The 21,043-nt window shown below is 37.0% G+C and overlaps 1 protein-coding gene across 1 annotated transcript; it reads left to right on the forward strand.

Annotated features, from left to right (window-relative positions):
- Window positions 1-14,146: 14,146 nt before the first annotated feature.
- On the forward strand, window positions 14,147-20,320 carry klf6a (Kruppel like factor 6a). The gene is made up of 4 exons (XM_066716448.1): window positions 14,147-14,530; window positions 16,066-16,639; window positions 17,181-17,304; window positions 17,849-20,320. Exons 1-4 carry the CDS (start codon window positions 14,429-14,431, stop codon window positions 17,898-17,900), a joined length of 852 nt encoding a protein of 283 aa, XP_066572545.1. The 5' UTR covers window positions 14,147-14,428; the 3' UTR covers window positions 17,901-20,320.
- Window positions 20,321-21,043: the final 723 nt, after the last annotated feature.

Genomic DNA, 21,043 nt, shown 5'->3' on the forward strand with positions numbered 1-21,043 from the left:
TCTCTTCCTCTCTCTCTCTCTCTCTCTCTCTCTCTCTCTCTGTCTCTCATTGTCTTGCAAAATCCTCGAAATTAATAATGAATGTCTGAATGAAAATGTTGGGGATTTTAAAGAAAATTAAATAAACACTGGTCCATTTGTACACAGTGTGGGGTCACCTTGGCTGGTAACTTATTTGTCAACGTATGCAATGCTGGAAGTTGAATCTCATTGTCAAGGCACTTTGACACTACGCTACATACTTCTGATTTGCTAGCTGCAAGGACAGCGCACAGAGCCTGGGCAAGATAAAGTACCGCCCGTAATTGACAGAGAGCAGCCACATGTCTGTTGAGAGTGATGCATAGACTATGAGAAGCTGTGGAATGAAGTCCACGTTAGTCTTCAGACACTGTATTATTCAAAATCACTCAAAGCTGAGCTCCAGAACATCAAAAATCACGTAATCGTAATACTAATAAGAGAAGCAGTTAGTGTTTTTATTGATTATTTCATGAGATACTATTCAGGAGTCCTTAAACACGTATTTGTTGTCTTCCTTTTCTTGTTGTTCTTCTTATTTTTAAATGAAAATGTAATAACAATAGTACATGTGTTGTTAATGCACACATACAAACACATAAATTAGGCTATCAAACCGATTAGCACTGAGCTGTTAATTCTTTCTGATGTAAGGAAATGGGCAACCGATTAAAATCTATCATCTTCCTGAAGTGAGCGCAGATAAGCCATTACTCATAGAGAAACTGCTGCAGAACGAGCTTTCACTGAACAGGAAGCTCGTCTGATGCACATGCGGTTCGGCAGCAGTGCAGTATTATGTATTCTTTACAGTTTCCATGGTGCCCTCTGTGTGTGTGTGTCCCTTTCGCTGTGGCTGATATCCTATTTACAGCATTTCTGTCTGAGATAGCAGAACCATCCTGAAATGTAAACTGTGCAAAAACAAAAGACCAGTGAGACAGATTTTCCATAGATATGATGTCTTGTGATGCAAAGAAATAAACAGAACGTGGAATTAACCCCTGGCTGATTTGAAAGAGAGAGAAAAAAATGGGTTCTTAACCATCAAATCACCACATTGTGTCTTTTGTATCTTTTCGTCCCTTCTGATACACTTTCCAGCCGTACGGAAAATGATTTACAGAGGCTGGTTACCGCCAGAGCTGTTAATTCATTTCTTATACATAAAACATGTTGAGTGATGAAATAAATAATTGATGGATTCCTTCAAGGCATAAAATTGGACAGTATTGTTTAATATCTTCTCCCTTGTTGCTCCGTCTGACAGAAAAGAATGAACTGGCGTAGGCCTTTAAACTGCTGTGTTAGCACAGTTCCCATGGGAGCTTATATATCTCTAGGATTGGTAGCTCTAAAATAATCTACTTCACGAAGATTGCCTTCAGTTGTTGAAAACCTGCTGCAGGTCGTGCCTAATTATCACAGATACAAACAATTGTCTACGTAATTAAATCTTTACAACATTTAAATCTATAGCCTGACTTCACATTGGACTTATTTCACTTTCATATAATCAGCATTATTTATATTGAAAGATATGATCCACTTGATCTTCATATTACTCCTGACTTTGACTTTACATTCTTACTGGGTCAACTTAGATAATTTTGCATGGACAGGATGTTTTTGTCAGTATGTTTTTTTTGCTTTTTCTATGCTTTTGTCTTCACTCTGTCAAGTGTTGTATTTGAATGCAATATATACATCACCATCAGCCTGTAGCGACCCACTGCTGGATGAAGGCCTTGCCAAGATGTTTCCACTTGCTTCTCACGCCTGTAAAGTTTGTGATCTTTTATGTGGTTGTATTCTACATCTTTTTCATGTCTTGGTATCCAAAAGCTCTCTTGCAGTGTGTCCGGCCCATTGACATTTCAACATTTTCACTCCTTCAGTAATGTCACATATTTTGCTTTGTTCTCAGATCCATTTCTTCTTTTTATTCCAAGCACACATCTTTCAATGCTGCTCATCCAATATACACACACACACACACATATATATATATATATATATATATATATATATATATATATATATATATATACCTTCTATAATGATAGCGCTGTTGATAGCAACTGCCTAATAATAGGTCTTAAATTATAGCAGTCTGTCTAATGATAGCACCTCTTCAGTGGTAGGCAAATATTCATATTAAATGAGAGGAAGCAATAATTTAATGAGTACTGTCTTCTTTCAATTCTTCCAAAAATAGAAACTTATACCAATGGAAACACTCAGGTGTGAAAAATAAACAAACAAATAGGCAAATAAATAAAATAGCTACTTTCTCAGAAAACTGAGACAAAGACAAAGCTTTCAAACAAGAAACACAATAGTCCACTCTCAAGGTATACAACTGGTATAAGTCCAATTAATTTTAACATTGGACAACAAAACTGACCACTCGAGCTCAGGCTCTCCAGAAAGCATTTGCAGAAAATCAGATCCATTCTTAATCATCAGGGATTTCTTGCATTGGCTGTGAGATTATAGGTCAGTACATCATCAGTCTGAGCTTTATATTAAATGAGTCAAAGGAGAGGGGTTATCAGACCTGGATTGTATACCCAAAGTTTAACAAGCCATATGAGCAAAACTCTTCAGGTTCTGTTTAATAAGCCAGTAACTTACATAATTTAATTATAATATCCAATGAGATTTAAAAATGTGGATGATTTGAATACAAAGCAATTGCATGCTAGGGAGTGAATACAATTATTGTTTGAGACATATTAGAGTGCCAGTGATGTTCTGTAGAAATTAATTACAAAATACACAGTTGCTATGGAGACAGCATTGTGCCACAATTACTATCAATATTTAACCAAAAATATATTTTCCTTTGATGAGTGCCTTGTATAATATCATGAAATGAATTAGAATGGCATGGTATGACACTGTGCAATATTGTATTTTTTAATTCCTACTCTATTCTATAGATTCCAGTATCAAGTATTAATTTGGAATCATTTATTCTAGGTTTCTGAGATTCCAACAAAGAAAGCAAAGTTGAAATCATATACTGTGGTGATTGTGGTCCTGAGCTTCACAAAAGAGGAAGCTTGCTTGGCTCTTCAGTTAGCTACAGGAAATTAATCAATTAATGATCAATACATTTGGCACTACTTGACTAATGCTGACTTCCATTAGGGTTAGAGTTACATTGAAGCTGAAAATTTGGGAACATTCAAAAATGTACTTGGATCACTTACTTATTAATGGACACCAAATGAGGACGATGGGTCGAATGGGCTCCTCTCGATTGGACACTGTCTTATGTTCTTATTGTTCTTCAGTCAATAAGCAGCTACATGTGTAAATTCACAGCTGTTTTACATAGTGACCTATTATTCAGTTTTATGGCCTTCTCAAATTACAGAAAAAAGATAACACTCGCACATCTAAATAACTTAGAAGGTGCTGGGTGTCGAAAAAGATAATATAGAATAAAAAGAAACCACACTTACTACAGCTCCAAAAAATTTAAAGTATTTATTTAGCCCATGCTTCACAGGTTTTTAGCAACGTTTCAATCTACTTACAGCCAGACAAACACAGCTTAATTGTGTAAATCTTGTTTACATTCAACTGGACAAGCAGCTGAACTGGCCAAGTAAGAGGTATTCGTGGAAACAAAAGACGTAGCTGTCTTTTACAATTCTCTATGAAGATGCTTCCTGTTAACTTTGTCTTTAAAGTACTATTATTCTTAGACCTGTTTCATCATAGCTCCTCTGTTTTGTTATTTAACTTCTATATATTTGAAAACTTAGTTTTCGTCAAATGGATGTTTTGGTATTATTTGGTATTTGGAAATTATGAGTTATATTGTATATATTAAAAAATAGAATGTTGGACTATAATGAAGGCAATTAAAGTAAAGTATAGCCGGGGCAACGTACACTGTCTGTGACCTGAGTGGGAATTTAGTGAGCAGCTATTATCTTTTGCCAGGGCTCAGGCTCTCAAGCTCTCAGTCTGTTAACACCATCGTATGGCATTAATAAACATGATTGAATAATCTCATCATTCATTTTCTTAAACGTCCAGTACCTACCAACTTCTCTGTGAATGTCTCTTTACCTCAAAACACCACGGAAAGTCTTAGAAACAAGTTTTTCCAGTTTTAAGCTAATCCACTTACCTGCATGATACCAAATACTTGATCCTGACCTATAGCACAGCGGATAACTTAACTGGGGGAAGAAGTATTATTTAAAGTTCAAATATGTATAGATTTTCATTCGATTTTCACTCCTGAATTAATTATTAATAATCTCCAAAGAGTAAAAAATGTAAACCACTAGCCCTCTCATTCCTTAACATTTTAATAAACATAACTGCATTAAAAAGAGAATAAAACCAATTTAATTGAAAAATAAACACGTTGATCATATCACGCAGCTTTGACGTGCCCCAAATGATTAATGTATCAACTGAGGGTGGACAGCCACGGCTCTTACATTATAAATTGCAGTTAGAAGTCACTTGGTTTGTTGGTCAAAGGTCATTAGCATATTATATTTAGACACCATATTTAGTTCAAAGGTAGTTTTGCTCATGCCAACCTGTCTTGGGACATTTTTTTTTTTGCTACCTAAAATAGCACATTCTGTTGTAACAAGATACAGCTGTTTCAGTGGTGACCTAGTCTCCATTCTATTTCAATAAGAGACAACATTACAGTAGACAAGACTTCCAAAAATAAACCCAGTAGCATGTCTAACAGTAATCGGGGCTTTGGCATTTAAAGTTGTTAATGAGGTAAAATTCTGCATGGGAGGGGAAATCATTCTATATCTATGTGTATGTGTTTATTTATTTTTATTTAGCAGTTTTAAAGATGTATCATCATCATAAATCACAAATAAATAACACAATATCACATGGTAAGATAACGTCCTTATTTCTGTAGTGCATTATGTTATGGAATTAAATATAATGGTGGCCAATATAAATTGAATATATCTTTATTTCTAATCTTTAAAAAATACGCCCACGTGATAAATCATTAAAAAATAAAGGGCATTAGAAGATTGACATCCTTCTGGAAGTATTAATTAACTGGAAGTTAATTAACAAATTAAAGACTGTAAAGGAAACAAATGTTTGTTCATGCCGTTGAAACATTTCTTTTAAGTCTGACTTCTCATTTTGGAAGCATTGTAACAAAACTTATCAGGGAAGTGACAACCTCATAAATAACAAAAGGGTTCTGTAAGTTTTCTCCATGGTTTCCACTGATGTGATCGGACACTGTCAGATAGATGAACTCATTGATGCCTGGTGATTGATCATCTGTTGAAGCACACTGTTGTAAAGCTGATAACTACATCTCTCAATATGTGCTTTTATAGCTCTGGCAAACAAATGGGAACATTGTTTTCACTTAATGTGCAGACATTTATTCTCTTGAAGGGGATCCATTAATTAATATGTAACAGAAAGGGTGAAAGTCCTATGAGTTCTCGGTATAGATAGTATAGTATTCAGTTTAATCTGAAATCAGTATATAATCACAGAATCAATCACAGATTTCTGTCATCCTGTCAATTTCTGGCACACACTCTTTACAAAGTTCTACCAAAGAAATGCCTTCATAGTTTTCCTGTGTAGCGAAACAGAAAATGCAAAGTTCGCAAAATCTTTAGAGGCCAATCCTTTTATTTTGGCACTGAAAGCATCTGTTTCTTTCCATCTACAACTTTCCTGTGATCTATGTACCCCCCCTCCCCACCAGTGACTAATGTATTCAATCTACGATCTCATCAGCCACTCACATAGTGTTTACATCATCGCTTGATAAGCGTCTTCCTTGTAAGAGAGACGGGGTTCCCACAGAGAGCTGCCTGAGAGAATAAAGTACTTAACATTCCTCGTCCTTAAACAATGCCCTGGAGGGGGGGGGTTACAAAATCACAGGGGGAAAACAACTCTGCCACTGAATCATCTACACGGTCTGAAGAAACAGAACCAGTGAAGAGTCTTCCAGATTTTTCTGGTCTGTCTGTGATTCCATCTTTTCAGAAGTTTTTACAAGATTTTGTCTGCTGATAAGAGAAATAGTCCTACCTCTCCAACAGAAAAAAAAAAAAAGTTGTCAATGCTTGTTATGTGTATAATGTAAACACAATACTGCATATCAGATGTATGTATTCACTCAGGTTGATACTGTACAGGCATAGAATGCGGAGTCAGAATTCAGAATCAAACCATTCATATGGAGCATTCAGTATTCCATTGCCAGTATGAGCCCTGTATGGGTGCATGTATGAAACAAATGGATAAAAATATATAATTTGAATCAGATTTTTAAAAATTGTAACAGACTTACACAATTTTTAGTCTAATGCTTATTCCAATTTATTTGGTCTGTAGTCTATATGTCTCCTAGATGTGAATGTTTTAATATATAAAAATGTATAATATGTTTAGCAAGTTAAACATTATAAATTGTGGCACAAACCACGGCTACCCTTTCACTAAATATTGCAGTCGTTTCCTGTTCTTTGTGGGAATCTATCCACATATTAACAACTTAGATTTGTTGTCAATATTTGCCGTTGGCGGTTGCTAATGTGCAACAATATAGTTTGTTATACTATAGGCCTTATCAATGAGTAAGATATGGACTTCGGCCTTTTGGAAATGCATCATGTTTATTAAGTATATGGTTTACTCACAAAGTTCAACATATCATCAGGAAACAAAAGTGCCAGTATAACATTTTTATGGCATATATAAATTAGCAGGTCTGATTTCCTGTCACATACCTTTACTGCCATTTACTGGATTTCCATTGATTGATTTTTGTGTTTGTGTGTGGGTGTGTGGGTGTGTCTGTGCCACTCTATTCATTTACAAAATCTCTCCACTTCAAGAAACTGAACTCTTCTTTGCTGGGAAGTTCAGATTGTACTAACTTGAATGAATGGAATTTTTTTATTTATATATAATTACCACACAAGCTCTTTTTACCTATAGTTGTACATTCCTGTATTTATAATTTACACTACACTAAGGCCTGGACTACAATGCTAATCAAAATTACAAACTTGTACTCCAAAAATGGTTCTTCTACTGTCAGACCCTACATTCTACCATTTCAAAAAAGCAAAAAACCTGATTGGATTAATTTGTGATTAGTGGGTAAGTCAAAATGTGGATTGGATCTAGGCCCATGCATGTTTTAACAAAAAACAAACAGACAAACAAAAACTGAAATCTGTTGCTGATTTCCCAAAATAATAAACAATCCTCACTGAAAATGAATTCCACATGACTTTTAATGCATAGCTAATCACAGTCACTGGGCAATGCACATTTTACACAGTACCAAATTCATCACAAAATATAACATATATTCATTTGTTTTCTAATAGGAGAGCTTTGTGACACGAACCATAAAGAAACACAAGGACGGAGTAGTTATACTTAAATGCCCTGCCCTTCCATGTCTACTGCAGCCCGACAATGGCTGAAGAAAACAGGTAGGACTGGTTTAGCAATGTTGTAGCCTATATGAAGTAATGCTTAACTCGCTAAAAGAATGGTTTATTGAAAACCATATGGATAGAAACTAATTTGTTTGTAACATAAGGGGGGAAAAAAATGGTCACAACATTTCTGCATCTTTCTGCTTTCTTAAATGAAATGTCATTTTCATCAGGTTAACACACTTCATATAAAAGTGATATATAATTGATAATGGTTTTATTCAGAAAACTGTTTAGACCAGATGTTGCCAGTATATCCATTGCTATAAAAAAAATAAGCACTTGAATGTCTATCATTAATGTTTTTTTTTATACCTGAATAATTTTAATGTTTCCTGCATGGTGTATTCTTTATAACATGTGATGACAGGAGAATGCAAAACAATCTAATTACCATTAAAAAGCAGATACATTATCTTCTTACAAAGACAGGGTAACTGGAACATAGCATTTTCTTTTGTGTCAGACATCCTTGGCAGCTAAAGTATTTTCATCCCAAAAGAGTAAAGAAGAAAGAGGCGAAATGCTGTATAATCCTGCTCTCCTTTGTTGTAAGTGTGATATGCAATGCACATCCCTTTAAAAGAGCAATGTGTTAATTTAATGCCAACAAACAAGACTGGATGAATGCTGGAGTGGTCTTACAAGTAATTTGCTAATGCAATTCTGACTGAAACTTCGAGGTAGACCTGTGTCTCCCATGGTCAGAAAAGTTGATCCGGTAGTGGAGGGTGAGACAAGTCAGAACCAGCATTGCCAAGGCTCACCTGATCAAGTCAAAACATGGCTGTGATCTCTGAAGGTGAAAAGATAAGAGAGTTCTGGCATTTCATTTCTTTTTAAATGCAATGTGTTTTTTTCTGTACACAAACAAAGAACCTGGGATCATGGTATGTATAAATAAGAAATGTTTAGTAGAGAACTCTAATCAAACTCAGCGTGATGTTAGAAATGTTGAGAAATACACATTTTATTGGAAAACGTATCAGCATAAAAAGGTGGACGCGTCTTTTGTTCAGTGTCTTTGTCGTATTGGAGAGTTCATCCTTCAATAGCAACATGGAATGGGGTTGTAAGGTGTGTGTGATGCTGTATTTAAAGAATAATAAATGTCACCACTCTGGCACAGTGCCACTATGGATTAAACACTCTGGTCTGCATACACCTCCCTGGCCTATCAAACCCAATTAAAATTTCATGTACCTTTCAACATCAATACTAATAAAATGTTATATTTCAGGGACCTTTCCATGTATTTACACTGCTTAACTGTCCAGTTTTATATGCTTTCCCTCCCACCTTTTCAAAACACGAAACAGAAATCCCCCTCTTAGAAGCACAGTGATGTCGTTGCTGTTGTTTTGTTGTTTTTACAATGATATTATAGAACAAACCATAAGGAATGCTGGTCGGTTAAAAAAAAATATATTTGCTGTATAAAGAATATCATATAATAATTGTGGAAGGTAACTTTAATAACAGTAATCTGACTAGTTTGGCTACATTTGCTATAATTGTTTGAAATTTGAGATGACCTTCCACTAGCTTTGATCTGTATTTTGACATTACATGGATTTTTGTGGCCATGGTATCCAAATTGTTGTTTTCATTCTTCCATATTATCAAGTATGTAATTCTGATAGGCTTTATGTATTATTTTTAGTTCTGCTCCTAACATTTAAAGTGAACTTTTGTAACAACACATCAGCATCATAATGGAATTTGCTACTATTTGGAAAAACAAATGGTGCCCAGATTCAAAGAACTTGAATGACAGTGAAAGCATTTGAGTTCTCAGTATTTAATACACTGATATGTTAAATGCATACAACATAAACACAGCATAACAAGTACTGCTCTATCTCCCAAACAATACAATATTATGAACCTCTTCCCCTCATAAAATATAACACCCCTGCCATATTTGACTTTGATGCTTTTTGGCTAAACATAAAGGCATTCATCATCAGATAGACAAGAAATGTGTTTAGCATTTCAATACTGAGCTAAAAAAACTAATGTTAGTTGATAGGTGATTCATCTCCGGTTTTGCTGAATCAACATGAGATTAAAAATGTCCATTCCAAAGAAATAAATATGATTATGAATTCCTATAAAATTACTAGCAATGCCTGTTTTGCCAATGCAAAGGCATCAACATATGACAAAATCAGATGTTGAGAGTTACAAATATGCCTACAGCTGAACGCTACAAAAGAGACTCAGTTCTTCAGAGGTTAGCACCAGACTATACTGTTGGATATAACAAAGGGGTTCTGTTTCAAAATGTTGTTTATCACAGCTTTCTTTAACTCCTGAATGCAGTTGTTGTTTTCATGGTTATTAACTTTATTCCATATCTCATGAAAGTATAAAAGGGTGTATTTTTTCAGTCGTATTCCAATGCTTCTGGAGAGCATTGGCTTAATCAGTTAAGCATGATAAGCAAAACCTTCACATACATTATCTTCCGGTAATGCTTAATTTAAATTAAAAAAAAAAGTTTTATGTATATTTAGGTGACCAAAATCAAACACATTTTGTCAATTGCATTGCCAGATTCAGAATTTAGTTCAATATATTGAATACTGTTTAATAAATAGTCAAAAATATATGGTGTTAAGTTTGCAGCATAAACAGTAAAATCATACATAAGGTTGTTAATGGTCAAAGTAACAAGAAAAAACCCTTCAGGATAAAATATAATGTTTCATATTTACTTATTTAAAATAAAAAAGGGGTCACTATTTAACTGTGCTTAAAAACTTCAATTCAGAATATTTTCATTGTCTGGCAGAGGCCTGGAGCTCAGCTTATTTCTAGGATAAGATATGCAAAAGTTAGGCATTAAGTAAATGGTTTATAATAGTACAAGAGACTCTTGGAGTGATGCCCAGCGCTGTAAGGGTGGTCTCTCTGGTGCAGAGAGAGAAAGTTTGAAGCTTATATTGCCATTTGCCTCTGTTTGCTCTTTTGTGGATGAGTTGACCTTCCTATCGAAGTTTTGCCAAGACTTGTTTCTGTAGATGTAACTAATACATTAATCCATCCATATATCCATATTCAATACCCACTAAATCCAGTACAGGGATGCAGTGAGACAGATCCTACCTGGGCAGACCCAGGATGTAAGTCAGGGTACACTGTGCATGAGATGCCACAACATTGGACACCATTAAAAAAGGAATGTAGTTTTATAGTACTTATCTATAGAAGTATATATAAGTGATGCGGTAAGGTCACTAACCGCATTGTGGCACAGGAGATGATGTTTCAAATCTCACCTTGACCGGAACCCCCCAGGATGTTACAATATATATATTTATTATTATTATTATTATTATTATTATTATTATTATTATTATATAATTATTCTGAAAAACAGGGAGGCATCTGGTAAAACTAGGTAATAAGATTACTATACAGCCCAGTAATTAACTCAATTAATTCTGATGAAACATAAGGATCTTAGTTCAGCATTTGTCTAGAGTACGCTTTGTATGATTTGTCAAAGTGTACCTATCCACTTACATGAGTCACTAACGTTTTCCTGCAAAAGTATTCATTCTGTACTTTTGCGTACAGTAGTGATAATCCCATACATTTGTTTTAAAAACTGTATTACACCAACTTACTGAAACTATTTAACTGATTGTATCTATGCACAAAGAGAACAGATGAAGAACCACCCCCCTCCTTTTTTAACAAGAATTTACCTATGCAACTGTGACAGGATGTGAGTAATATCTGCAGTTGCATATTCCTGCATATCTGTGTAAGCAGTCACAACTAAATGTCATCATAGTACATGGTAGCTAAACGCAGTAGTTGGTGTTGAAAGTGGACAGATAAGAAAAGTTGATCTAGCACTCCATGGAGTATTTCCTTTTCTGAGCTTTACATATTACACTCTTGCAAAGTCGTTGACAGATACGTATTTGAAGAAGTCTGCATTTTTCTAATCTTAGTTACAATTGTTGCCTCTCAAAATAAACAAAAATTATATATTTCAATTAGAAGATAGATCCAGAGTGTAGTCAATCAATTCAACGACCTGCTTTTATAGTTCATATCAAACTATTTACCATTAAAGAATGTTTGACAGCTTTGCTTCCTTTGTGAGAACGGAGAGGCCGTGTTTTATTACAAAATTTGAACCAACAACATGACCTTTTATGTCCTGGTTGACTTGGAATACTGGACTGGATAGGGGGGTGATGATAAAATGCAACTTATGTAAACTCAAATACATAGAGTTTATGTATGAAGTCAGAAAATAAACTTAAAAAACAATGTCATTTGAATCTACAGGAATTGGGGAAGTAAAATATGCTTGCCAACTGGTTCAAACACCATGTGAGCCTCATCATACAAGAATGCTTAGGCTTCCCCTGTGAGACTGAAATATAGAGCCTCCGAATCTGAACCAGCCTGTGGCTCTGAGCATCAGTGCGCCTCATTGTGAACACAATTCTCACTTTATTGGACAAATTCATAAAAAACAGCTGGATAGCTCTAATTTACACAAACATACTGTAAATTAATAACCACACAGAAATGCAATTAAAACATAATTTTGATATACTTTTATATCAGAAAGACTGCAAATAAACCAAATAATGAAATCAGTGCTACTGGGGTATTGTATTGCCAGATTTGTATATATATATATATATATATATATATATATATATATATATATATATATATATATATAAAATAATGATTAAAACATAAACAAACCATAATTCTTTCAGCTAGTTATTTGTTATTACCCTACAAGATACAATGAAAGTTTTTATTTCATTATTCATTTTAGAAATCTTGAAGTGGTGCCAATAAAGCATGTATCCTCTATAAACTCTTCTAGTAGAAATAAACCCACTTCCAAAAACAGACAGATTGAGAAAAAAAAAAAAAAAACTGTACTTAAAACTCAGGCAGTATGTTTTTTATTTGATGACAGGTTAGTATGCTAGGAATGGACAAATATGCTTTGGTACATTAAATCATCCACTAGGCTGTTTTGGCCCGAGTTCTATTGCCATTAGGTTATAATGCACCTTGGCTGACCCACAATGTACAAATCTTCAGCTTGTGGAGTATATTTCCCTTGACCTTGATATAACCATGTTGTTTTAACACCTGCTAAGAACAGGTTTCACTATCCTAAATCAATAATAATTCCACAAAGAGAGCTTTTGACAAAAATCAAGTTACCAATGTCTGGTTGTAAAGTTCACTCCCCAATGGCCAGTGGCTGCAGTTTTGTCAGTTATCAGACTAACCTGAACCTGTCCTTCACAACACTGTGGCACACCCTAGACCCTCGTGTCATGTGGGCATAGTATTATACTTACACTTTGAATTGAAGCCGGTGAGCTTTTGACTTTATTTCACATTGAAATGTAATACAAACACAATAACATCAGAAAGGAAACCTCACATTTTATATATATTTGATCTGTGGCAGTGCCCACTGCACCACTCAAAAGGTATTTCCTTAAGTTGGCTTAAAAAAATTAAAAACACAAATCAAGCAGGAAGCAGAAGTGGCAGTCAAGGCATTACTGTAGACAAGGCCAGCTCAGCCCGCTGCGAGGAGGCAAAGGAGATGGAAGTTGAACAAAGAAAACACACAGAATAAAGAATGGTATTTATTTGATTTGATTAAAGCGGTGACTATAATAAAGGTGCTTTGATATGCTTGAAACCAATGTTCAAATATTTTTAAATAAATATTAGTATCAGAGTAATCCTAATCCCCCGAACCTAGATGCCAACTGCATTTATATTACAGCTCTGGAAAAAATTAAAAGACCAATTAACATTGATTTCTGAACTTAATTTTTTGCAGAGCTGTATGTATCAAAGAAAAGGGCATCACTAAAAAAACATTTTCTTCTTCTTCTTCTTAATAATAATAATAATAAGTTTAAGCAACAAGCATAGCCCATGCCATCTCCATTTGTAGTTGATATGAAAACTGCGCTGAGGACTGCAGGACGGGTTCTGACCCGCAGGCTCCCCCTGCCAGAAGAAGCTGCTTAAGGACTGAAACGTCACATACATGTAAACAACCCCCCAAAAACTGCTCTGCACGTCTGCAGTTTGCACAGTCATTAAAACTACTTTATTAGGGCTACAGATCTCATCACAGAAGTGCCGGTGCACAGGAGAGTTAGCGTGCTCTATTGGGAGCGCAGAGAAGTGTTTGAGCCTATGCATGCAAAATAACAAAAATCCCCCGTAAAATGAGCTTAAACAGTTAAAAAGAAAAATACTTGCTTAAATTTAAAAAAAAAAAAAAAAAAAGCTCAGAAGCGCTCTCTGTGGCCATTAACCGCACAGTGGGGAGAGCGAAAAATGGCTACAGCTTCAGCTTGAATCACAACCTATATATACGGATCTAAAAATAGCTTCCCCGGCAGCCAATGGGCGAGCGGGACCCTTCACACAAACGCGCCAATCGGCAGGCCGGAGAGAGCGAGTGCAGGTCAGGAGACGCCGCTGATTGGCGGACGGTGATATCATAGGCGCGCGGGCAAGCTGGTGCGCGGCGATTGGCCGGCCGGCCGGCGCGTCAGAGGGTCACGGGGGGAGGCAGGCTGCGCGGGTTGAATAGGGAAGTGTGAGCGAGGCTGGCAGTCAGCGCGGCGTGCAAACCTACAGCGCAGGCAGCGGAGCATCGCACTGCTGTGCAGCTGGACGTGCACGCATAGACGGCACACATACGACTTCGTTAGGGGTTTTTGTACACGAATATATATATATATATATATACAAACAATACATCTATCTCTATATATATACTCACATACACACATCTCTCTCTCTCTCTATATATATATATATATGTATGTTGTACATACATACATACATAGATACGTACTTTTGGGATTAAAATGGATGTCCTTCCAATGTGCAGCATTTTTCAGGAGCTTCAGATCGTGCATGACACTGGATACTTCTCAGCTTTGCCATCCCTTGAAGAGTACTGGCAGCAGGTAAAAGCAGACTCGTTATTTCTCTACTCTTGTGTGTGAGCGCCGTGCAGGCTGTGCTGGAGCAGTTGTTGCGCTGGCACCGCACACTCGCAGCCCTGCTTTATTTATTTATATGCACAAAGTTCATGTCAAAGTTTGCAGTTGCGGTGTGCCTTTCACGCTGCACATCTGGATCTGATCGGTGCAGATTCCCCGACTTGTTGTGCCAGATTGACGTTTTCTTTTTCTTGGGTCCGTTGTAAACAGACTTGGTTGCAGCAGAGTCCGCCAGTCTGCGCTGAACTCCGGGCGTCCGCACAGCGTTGGCAGTGAAAGCGCTCGTTACGCAGGGGCTTCAGATCGGACTGATTTGATGAGCAGCCGGACGGCGGAGGCGGTTTAAACGCGCTGGGCTCCGTTTGCGCGTCCTGCCCATGTTTGCGTTGCGTTTTAAAATGGGCGCAAAGTTAACTGAACAGTTTGGCGTTAAACGGAGGGGGCATTTAAAACCAGACCCTTCCCATCTTCACCAGCGGACCCCCATTTGTATGCATTTATGCTTCAGAGAGACTGTTGCAGCTCGTACGTGATTGCAATGGGACGAGGCTCCGCGCCAGCTCTCCTCCGGGCATTTAAACCTCCACAGACCCGCTCTCCGTGCCATCCGTTTCATTTAGGCTGAGTATTAATGTTTTAAAGAGGCGATGATAAATGTCCTGTTGATCAGTCGCTAATGCACGCGTTTTACTGTTTTCTGATCACTTGCCAGCTACGTACGATAGACTGGATCGTGTTTTTCTTTCTTTTCTCCCCCCCCCCCCCCCGTGAAATACATTGTTGCACATAGTGGTTGGTTGACCTTCGCCAAGTTGCATGGCTCGTAAACATTACATCTGGAAAATATTGCGTGAGAGTGTGAACAAATAACTTTTTTTAATGATTATAATTTTTATTTTGGAGGACTTTTTTTCTGTTCTTTAACCCATGGAAACTGATAGATCCTACAACGTACAAAGCAATGCATGCATTCATGCCTTTTTTGAAAGAGTTTGTGTGTGTGAGAGAGAGGAAGAGGGGGAGCTGTAAATTGCATGTGCAGTATGTAACGCAACTTCATTGGCTGAATGTCAAATATAGAGGAAGTTCCCTAACTTCCTTCTAAAAGAAAATAGCCCCATGACTCATAGACTTACAGCACTGGTTTAATATTAAGTTGTGTGTTAATACTGTCACCAGAATCTTTTTTTATGTATACATGTAGACCCAATTTCCTCATTTTATGTACTGATATGATGGTTGCAACACTTACAGAATACATTTGAAACTTTATTGTGCTGTAGCTTGGCTTTTTATTTCCGTGACAAGTTCTGGGATTAGGTTTTGCTCAGGAAATGTGTAGTTACTTTGTCATTGATAACTTTCTTCAAAATGTCAAAGATGTTGCACTGCAGTTTAGCTTCTTGGACAGCATGCTTTGGTTTTGCCATTTTATTCCAGCATTTGTATTTTTTTAATCATTAAAACGCTTGTGCTCTTGTTTTTTTTTTTTTCTTCAGACATGCTTGGAGTTAGAAAGGTATCTTCAGAGCGAACCTTATGTCTCTGCCTCAGACATCAAATTTGACAGCCAGGAGGATTTGTGGAGTAAACTCATCTTGGCTTGTGGCGACAAGGGGGAGGCTGATCCAAAGATCGCTCGCATAAAAGAAGAGGACAATCAGGATAACCAAAATTTGGAGACCAACAGCTTGAACTCAGATGCCAGCAGTGAAGCCTCTGACAGCTCAGAGGAGCTCTCTCCTACTCTGAACTTTACCTCAAATCCTTTAAATGATGTTTTGGTCAATTCTGGACACTTGAGCTCTTCGGTTATTACCACGCCACCATCTTCTCCAGAGCTCAGCAAAGAGCCCATCATCCCACAGGTGTGGAGCGGGATACAAACTGAACTGCACTCCCCTGGGAAGGTCCGTGCTGGCAGTGTTGGAAAGACTACAGAAAAGACTAGCCCTGCAAATGGGGAGACTTCACCCGATGGCAGAAGACGGGTGCATAGGTGTCATTTCAATGGCTGCAGAAAGGTTTACACAAAAAGTTCTCACTTAAAAGCACATCAGCGCACTCATACAGGTTGGTATATCTTCCTTGGCTGCACATTGTTTAAAAATGATGTGCACTAACAAAGCAGAGGGCTTAGAAAATGGCAACTGCATGCTGTGTAATGTGGCTGTTGATATAGATATAGATCTATCTTGGCATTGGAATATATAGTGTTCACAATGGCAAATGGACAACATCAACCTTGTAACTAATTTCACACTGTAGAAAAACATTTCTTGTATGCATCACAGTGAACATTACTGTCAGAAGCCCCGCCCCCTACTTACAAGAAGTCTCTCCGCATTCCAAGCATTCTAGAATCCCCCACCACCACCTTGTGCTTCATGCTGCCCCTAACATTGTCATTCCCAATAGATCTACTGTTACAAATGTGAGATGTCCAATAGGGAGAGAGGACAGTGTGAGTCTTTAGTTTCTGAAGGCTGTGTAGTTATATTCCCATTTCCATGCATCTAGCTTATACAATTCAAAAAGAAAAACAAGATTCAGTCTTCGTGTTGATCTTTGCAGGTTGGAAATGAGAAGTAATGAATGGTTTGTTTATTTCCAGGTGAAAAGCCGTACCGGTGTTCTTGGGAAGGTTGCGAGTGGCGCTTTGCAAGAAGCGATGAGTTAACCAGACACTTCAGAAAGCACACTGGTGCAAAGCCATTTAAATGCAGTCACTGTGACAGGTATGCACACACTTCACAATCTCCGTGCAAGCAGCTCAGTACATCGGGTGACCCTTAGAGCAGTTGACAGCTGTGCGTTATGTGCATTCTGTGTGTCTGTGTGGCTTTTGAGCACATTGTATAGCATTTAATTAGAAGATGTTGCAAATGCCAGAACCTATTAAGGGCCAAGTATGGATTGTCTATACTTTGTACTTATTTACAGCCCTAACATGTGTCAAGCCACTTGGAATTTTGTATAAATTGTATTTGAACCTTAAAAATAAGTTTAACATTCGCAAAACCTGTCTGTTTTTATGAATAGTGATGTATAGTTCTGTGACTATCGTAGTGAAATGTTTCAATTGACTGTCTCAAGGCCTACTGTCTTCAGAATTGGCAGCCCCCAAATATAATGCCTCTGTGAAACAATTGGGGAACAGTTGCTAAAATGTAATAATCGAGAGCCATTATTTATTTTTACACTATTTTCCCCCAGGACAGCACTGTTATTATATGGAAATGTATCATTATTAACGAAAGCCTATTTCTGCTCGGTTTGCAGGTGTTTTTCTAGGTCTGACCACCTGGCTCTTCACATGAAGAGACACCTCTGAGCAGCCGGGAAGAAAGGAGGGGAAAACTTGTGTGCTGACCAGCTTCGAGGTTGAACAGCTCATAAAAGAGGGATGTGTGTTCCAGCCAAAGCATGCCATTTTGCACCATACCCAGTGCCTCCGGGACCTTTTAGAGAAAGCGTTCTGAAGGTTGTTGAAACAAAATCATGAACGACGCCGCAAAGCGTAAGAGGGGGGGAAGAGGGGAAAAAAATGGGAAAAGTGTGTGTATGGTGCGTGATGTGTGAGGGATTCCTGGACACACACGCTGGCGTCTAACCGGAATGGCTCCCAGAAGCCTCTGCAGTGAGCATGAGCACTGAGAATGTGTCTGACTGGGTGACTGCTGTGTGGGAGGAGGAGCCAGTGTTGCTGTTGACTGAATGATGTTGAGGAACAATTTGTGTTTGTTTCCTTGTGGTCGTGAGTAGAACTGTGAGAATATGAGTCTGAATGTTAGTGAGTGCCGGAGTGAGTTCGGATTCGGGTTTGTCGCCAGGCGCTTCTGAGGGGCTGCGTTTGTCCTCAACTTTGATGACCTTAGTGGAAGCGGAAACCCGATCCTGAGTGAGAGGAGCTTTTTTTTGGTGTTTGGTGCAGCTAATAAATGTGCAATGTGTTAAGTAGCCTGTTTGACATGCTACAAAGCTCATTTGTAGTCCATTGTATAAGCTGTGTATTTAGAGATATAACACAACTATAACGTCATTATAATAGACCGGTGTTGCATGGTTCTAGGGTTTGTACACTTCCTGTTCTTTGTAATCAGGACTGCAAATTGATTCCAATAAAGAGCAGCTAAATACAATTGGTTAAATGTTACAATATTGTACATAAAGCCTTGATACTTTTCTCTTTGTTTTTGGTTGGAAAAACCACTATTGCTTAGCAACTGATTTACTCATGCAGCTATTTTGTTTCACTTATTTATGCCTTGAGGACTAATTTCTGTTTTTTGTTTCTTTTCTACCTGTTAATGCACTGTTGACCTTAATGGTGCCTTATGCAAGTGACCTTGTCCTGTGAGATACAGCTCACTAGGGGGTCGCGTTTAGTGGTATGGGTGATTGAAAAGCTTTATTAAGGCTCCATTTCACATGAAGTTGCACGTTTTGGTTATGGATTTAAAAAAAAAAAAAAAAAAACTGAAAACAAAGCTCTCCTACATTTCCAGTACAGAATTTTTATACTTTATCCTATAAATATAGTCTTAGATTTGGTATAGCATTTACAAATCACACGTATTAACTAAGAGCTGTTAACACCTTTCAAATGGACTTAATCCTTAAATGAGAGTAAATATATTGAGCACTTAAAACACTTTCTTTTTAATGTATTTACTACTGTGTAGTATATACTGTATATAAGTAATTGCGCACAAAATGTGTAAAGGAAATTTAATTTGAAAGGTATATATTCATCAGCCAACACAAATGTCTGAATGCTGGATTTAGAAATGTGGGTCTAGTTTTGTCAAATGGGATGAATGTCCTACATTTGTCTGAAAAGGACAATGTCTAACTGAGAAACACAGAGCTCTATTGCTTGCAACCCTGAATGAGAAAAAATGAAGATTTATTGCAATTAACAAGCTACTGTCAGACGGACCCTGCCTTGCACTGCATCTCTTTAATGAATTGCTAAAGGCCTTGCTGTCTCTTTCAGACTGCTGACTCTAGAGGTTGGTTATTGACCGATCTAGATTGTGTGATTTTAATCTAACCAATAGAAAATTTGTGAGAAAATAAAAAACAAATAGATACTTAATTTAGTTAAACTTGGAAGAGAGATCTGTCATATTATTTGTGTAGAGACTCTGACTATAGACGTTTTGTAAAGACTTTAATTTTGCAGGGGAAGGGACCAAAAATTTTATTTTTTTTTCTATTTTGTTTTGTTAGTTCTAGAAACAGTTGATTGAATGACTGGTTAAAAATTCTTGCATTTTGTCAATGCCTTTATTAATCTTTAGCATAAGTTCAATAAAATATCTCGCTTGTTTAAAAACAATGTCTATTTTTATTCCGTGTGTGTTTACATCGCAGAGCATGCACAAGTCATTGGCCACAAGTGTAGTGTAGCACAAAAACCATGGACACGGACTAATCTGCAAAAACAAACTACCAAGCGAGGGTTCGGACAGGGAGTAGAGCAGTGTCTCTGAAAAGGCAGCCAATAACATTCAGGTGGTAATTGAGCCTTAATGAAGCTGAATTGTTTGCCTGCAACTTAACCAACAAATGTTTCTATTACTGATACTTCTCATTCTTTCACAAATGCCCTGTTAAAGAATCTCTTTGTAAAAATTTTTGTAAGATTTTTTTGCTTTACAAGATTTTATTTGAAATTGTTTTGCAAAATTGTTATATTTCTGTATGAATGTATTTTTTATTGGAATAACAAGAAAAATTCTTATCAGACTCTGTGTTTTGTTATTATTGCTTTATGTATGTATATATGCAGTATATATATATAAAATGCACATTTACACTTCTCTATTATGGAGCATGTCACTTTTGCCTCTCTTAAATGTCTTGTATGTTACCGATCAGGCAGCAGGGCTCTAAGGAATATATTGGACTAACACGTCTGTTAATAACATACTCTTCTCAACCTTGTCATTTTAATTACGTTAAAAAAATCATTCCACCATTTTCAACTTGTCTTAATTCATGTATTGTGCTTCTGTTGTGCTGTTTGGTCCGTTCTGGAAATCAGTGCTATTTTAGTTTTTGGCAAGATATGAAATTGGTCATTGCATTGTTGCCAAAAGTAATGTGCCAAATAACTGATATTTTAACTTTAGTTATTAAATTGTTCTTCCACATGGGATCAAATATCACAGCAGAGTGACGCTGTGCAGTGCACCAAAAGAAGCCCATGAAAAGAAATCTGTAGAGTACTTACCCTGATTAAATTCTTCCATTTAGCGGTTGAGATATTAACAGGATCTCATCAGTGGAAAGTGTTATAATTAAATAAGACATGTGATAAGAACAACTTCCAGGCAACTTTGTTCCTTTTTAAAAACAAATAAAGCATTTATTTTCTGTAATCCCATCTTCAGCTTATTTATTTAAAGATCTTGTAGAAAACCATTTAGCCACAAGCTTGATTTGTGCCCCCCCACCTCGGAAAATAAA

Source organism: Amia ocellicauda, chromosome 2 (genome assembly GCF_036373705.1).
Source record: "Amia ocellicauda isolate fAmiCal2 chromosome 2, fAmiCal2.hap1, whole genome shotgun sequence".
Classification (NCBI taxonomy): Eukaryota; Metazoa; Chordata; class Actinopteri; order Amiiformes; family Amiidae; genus Amia; species Amia ocellicauda.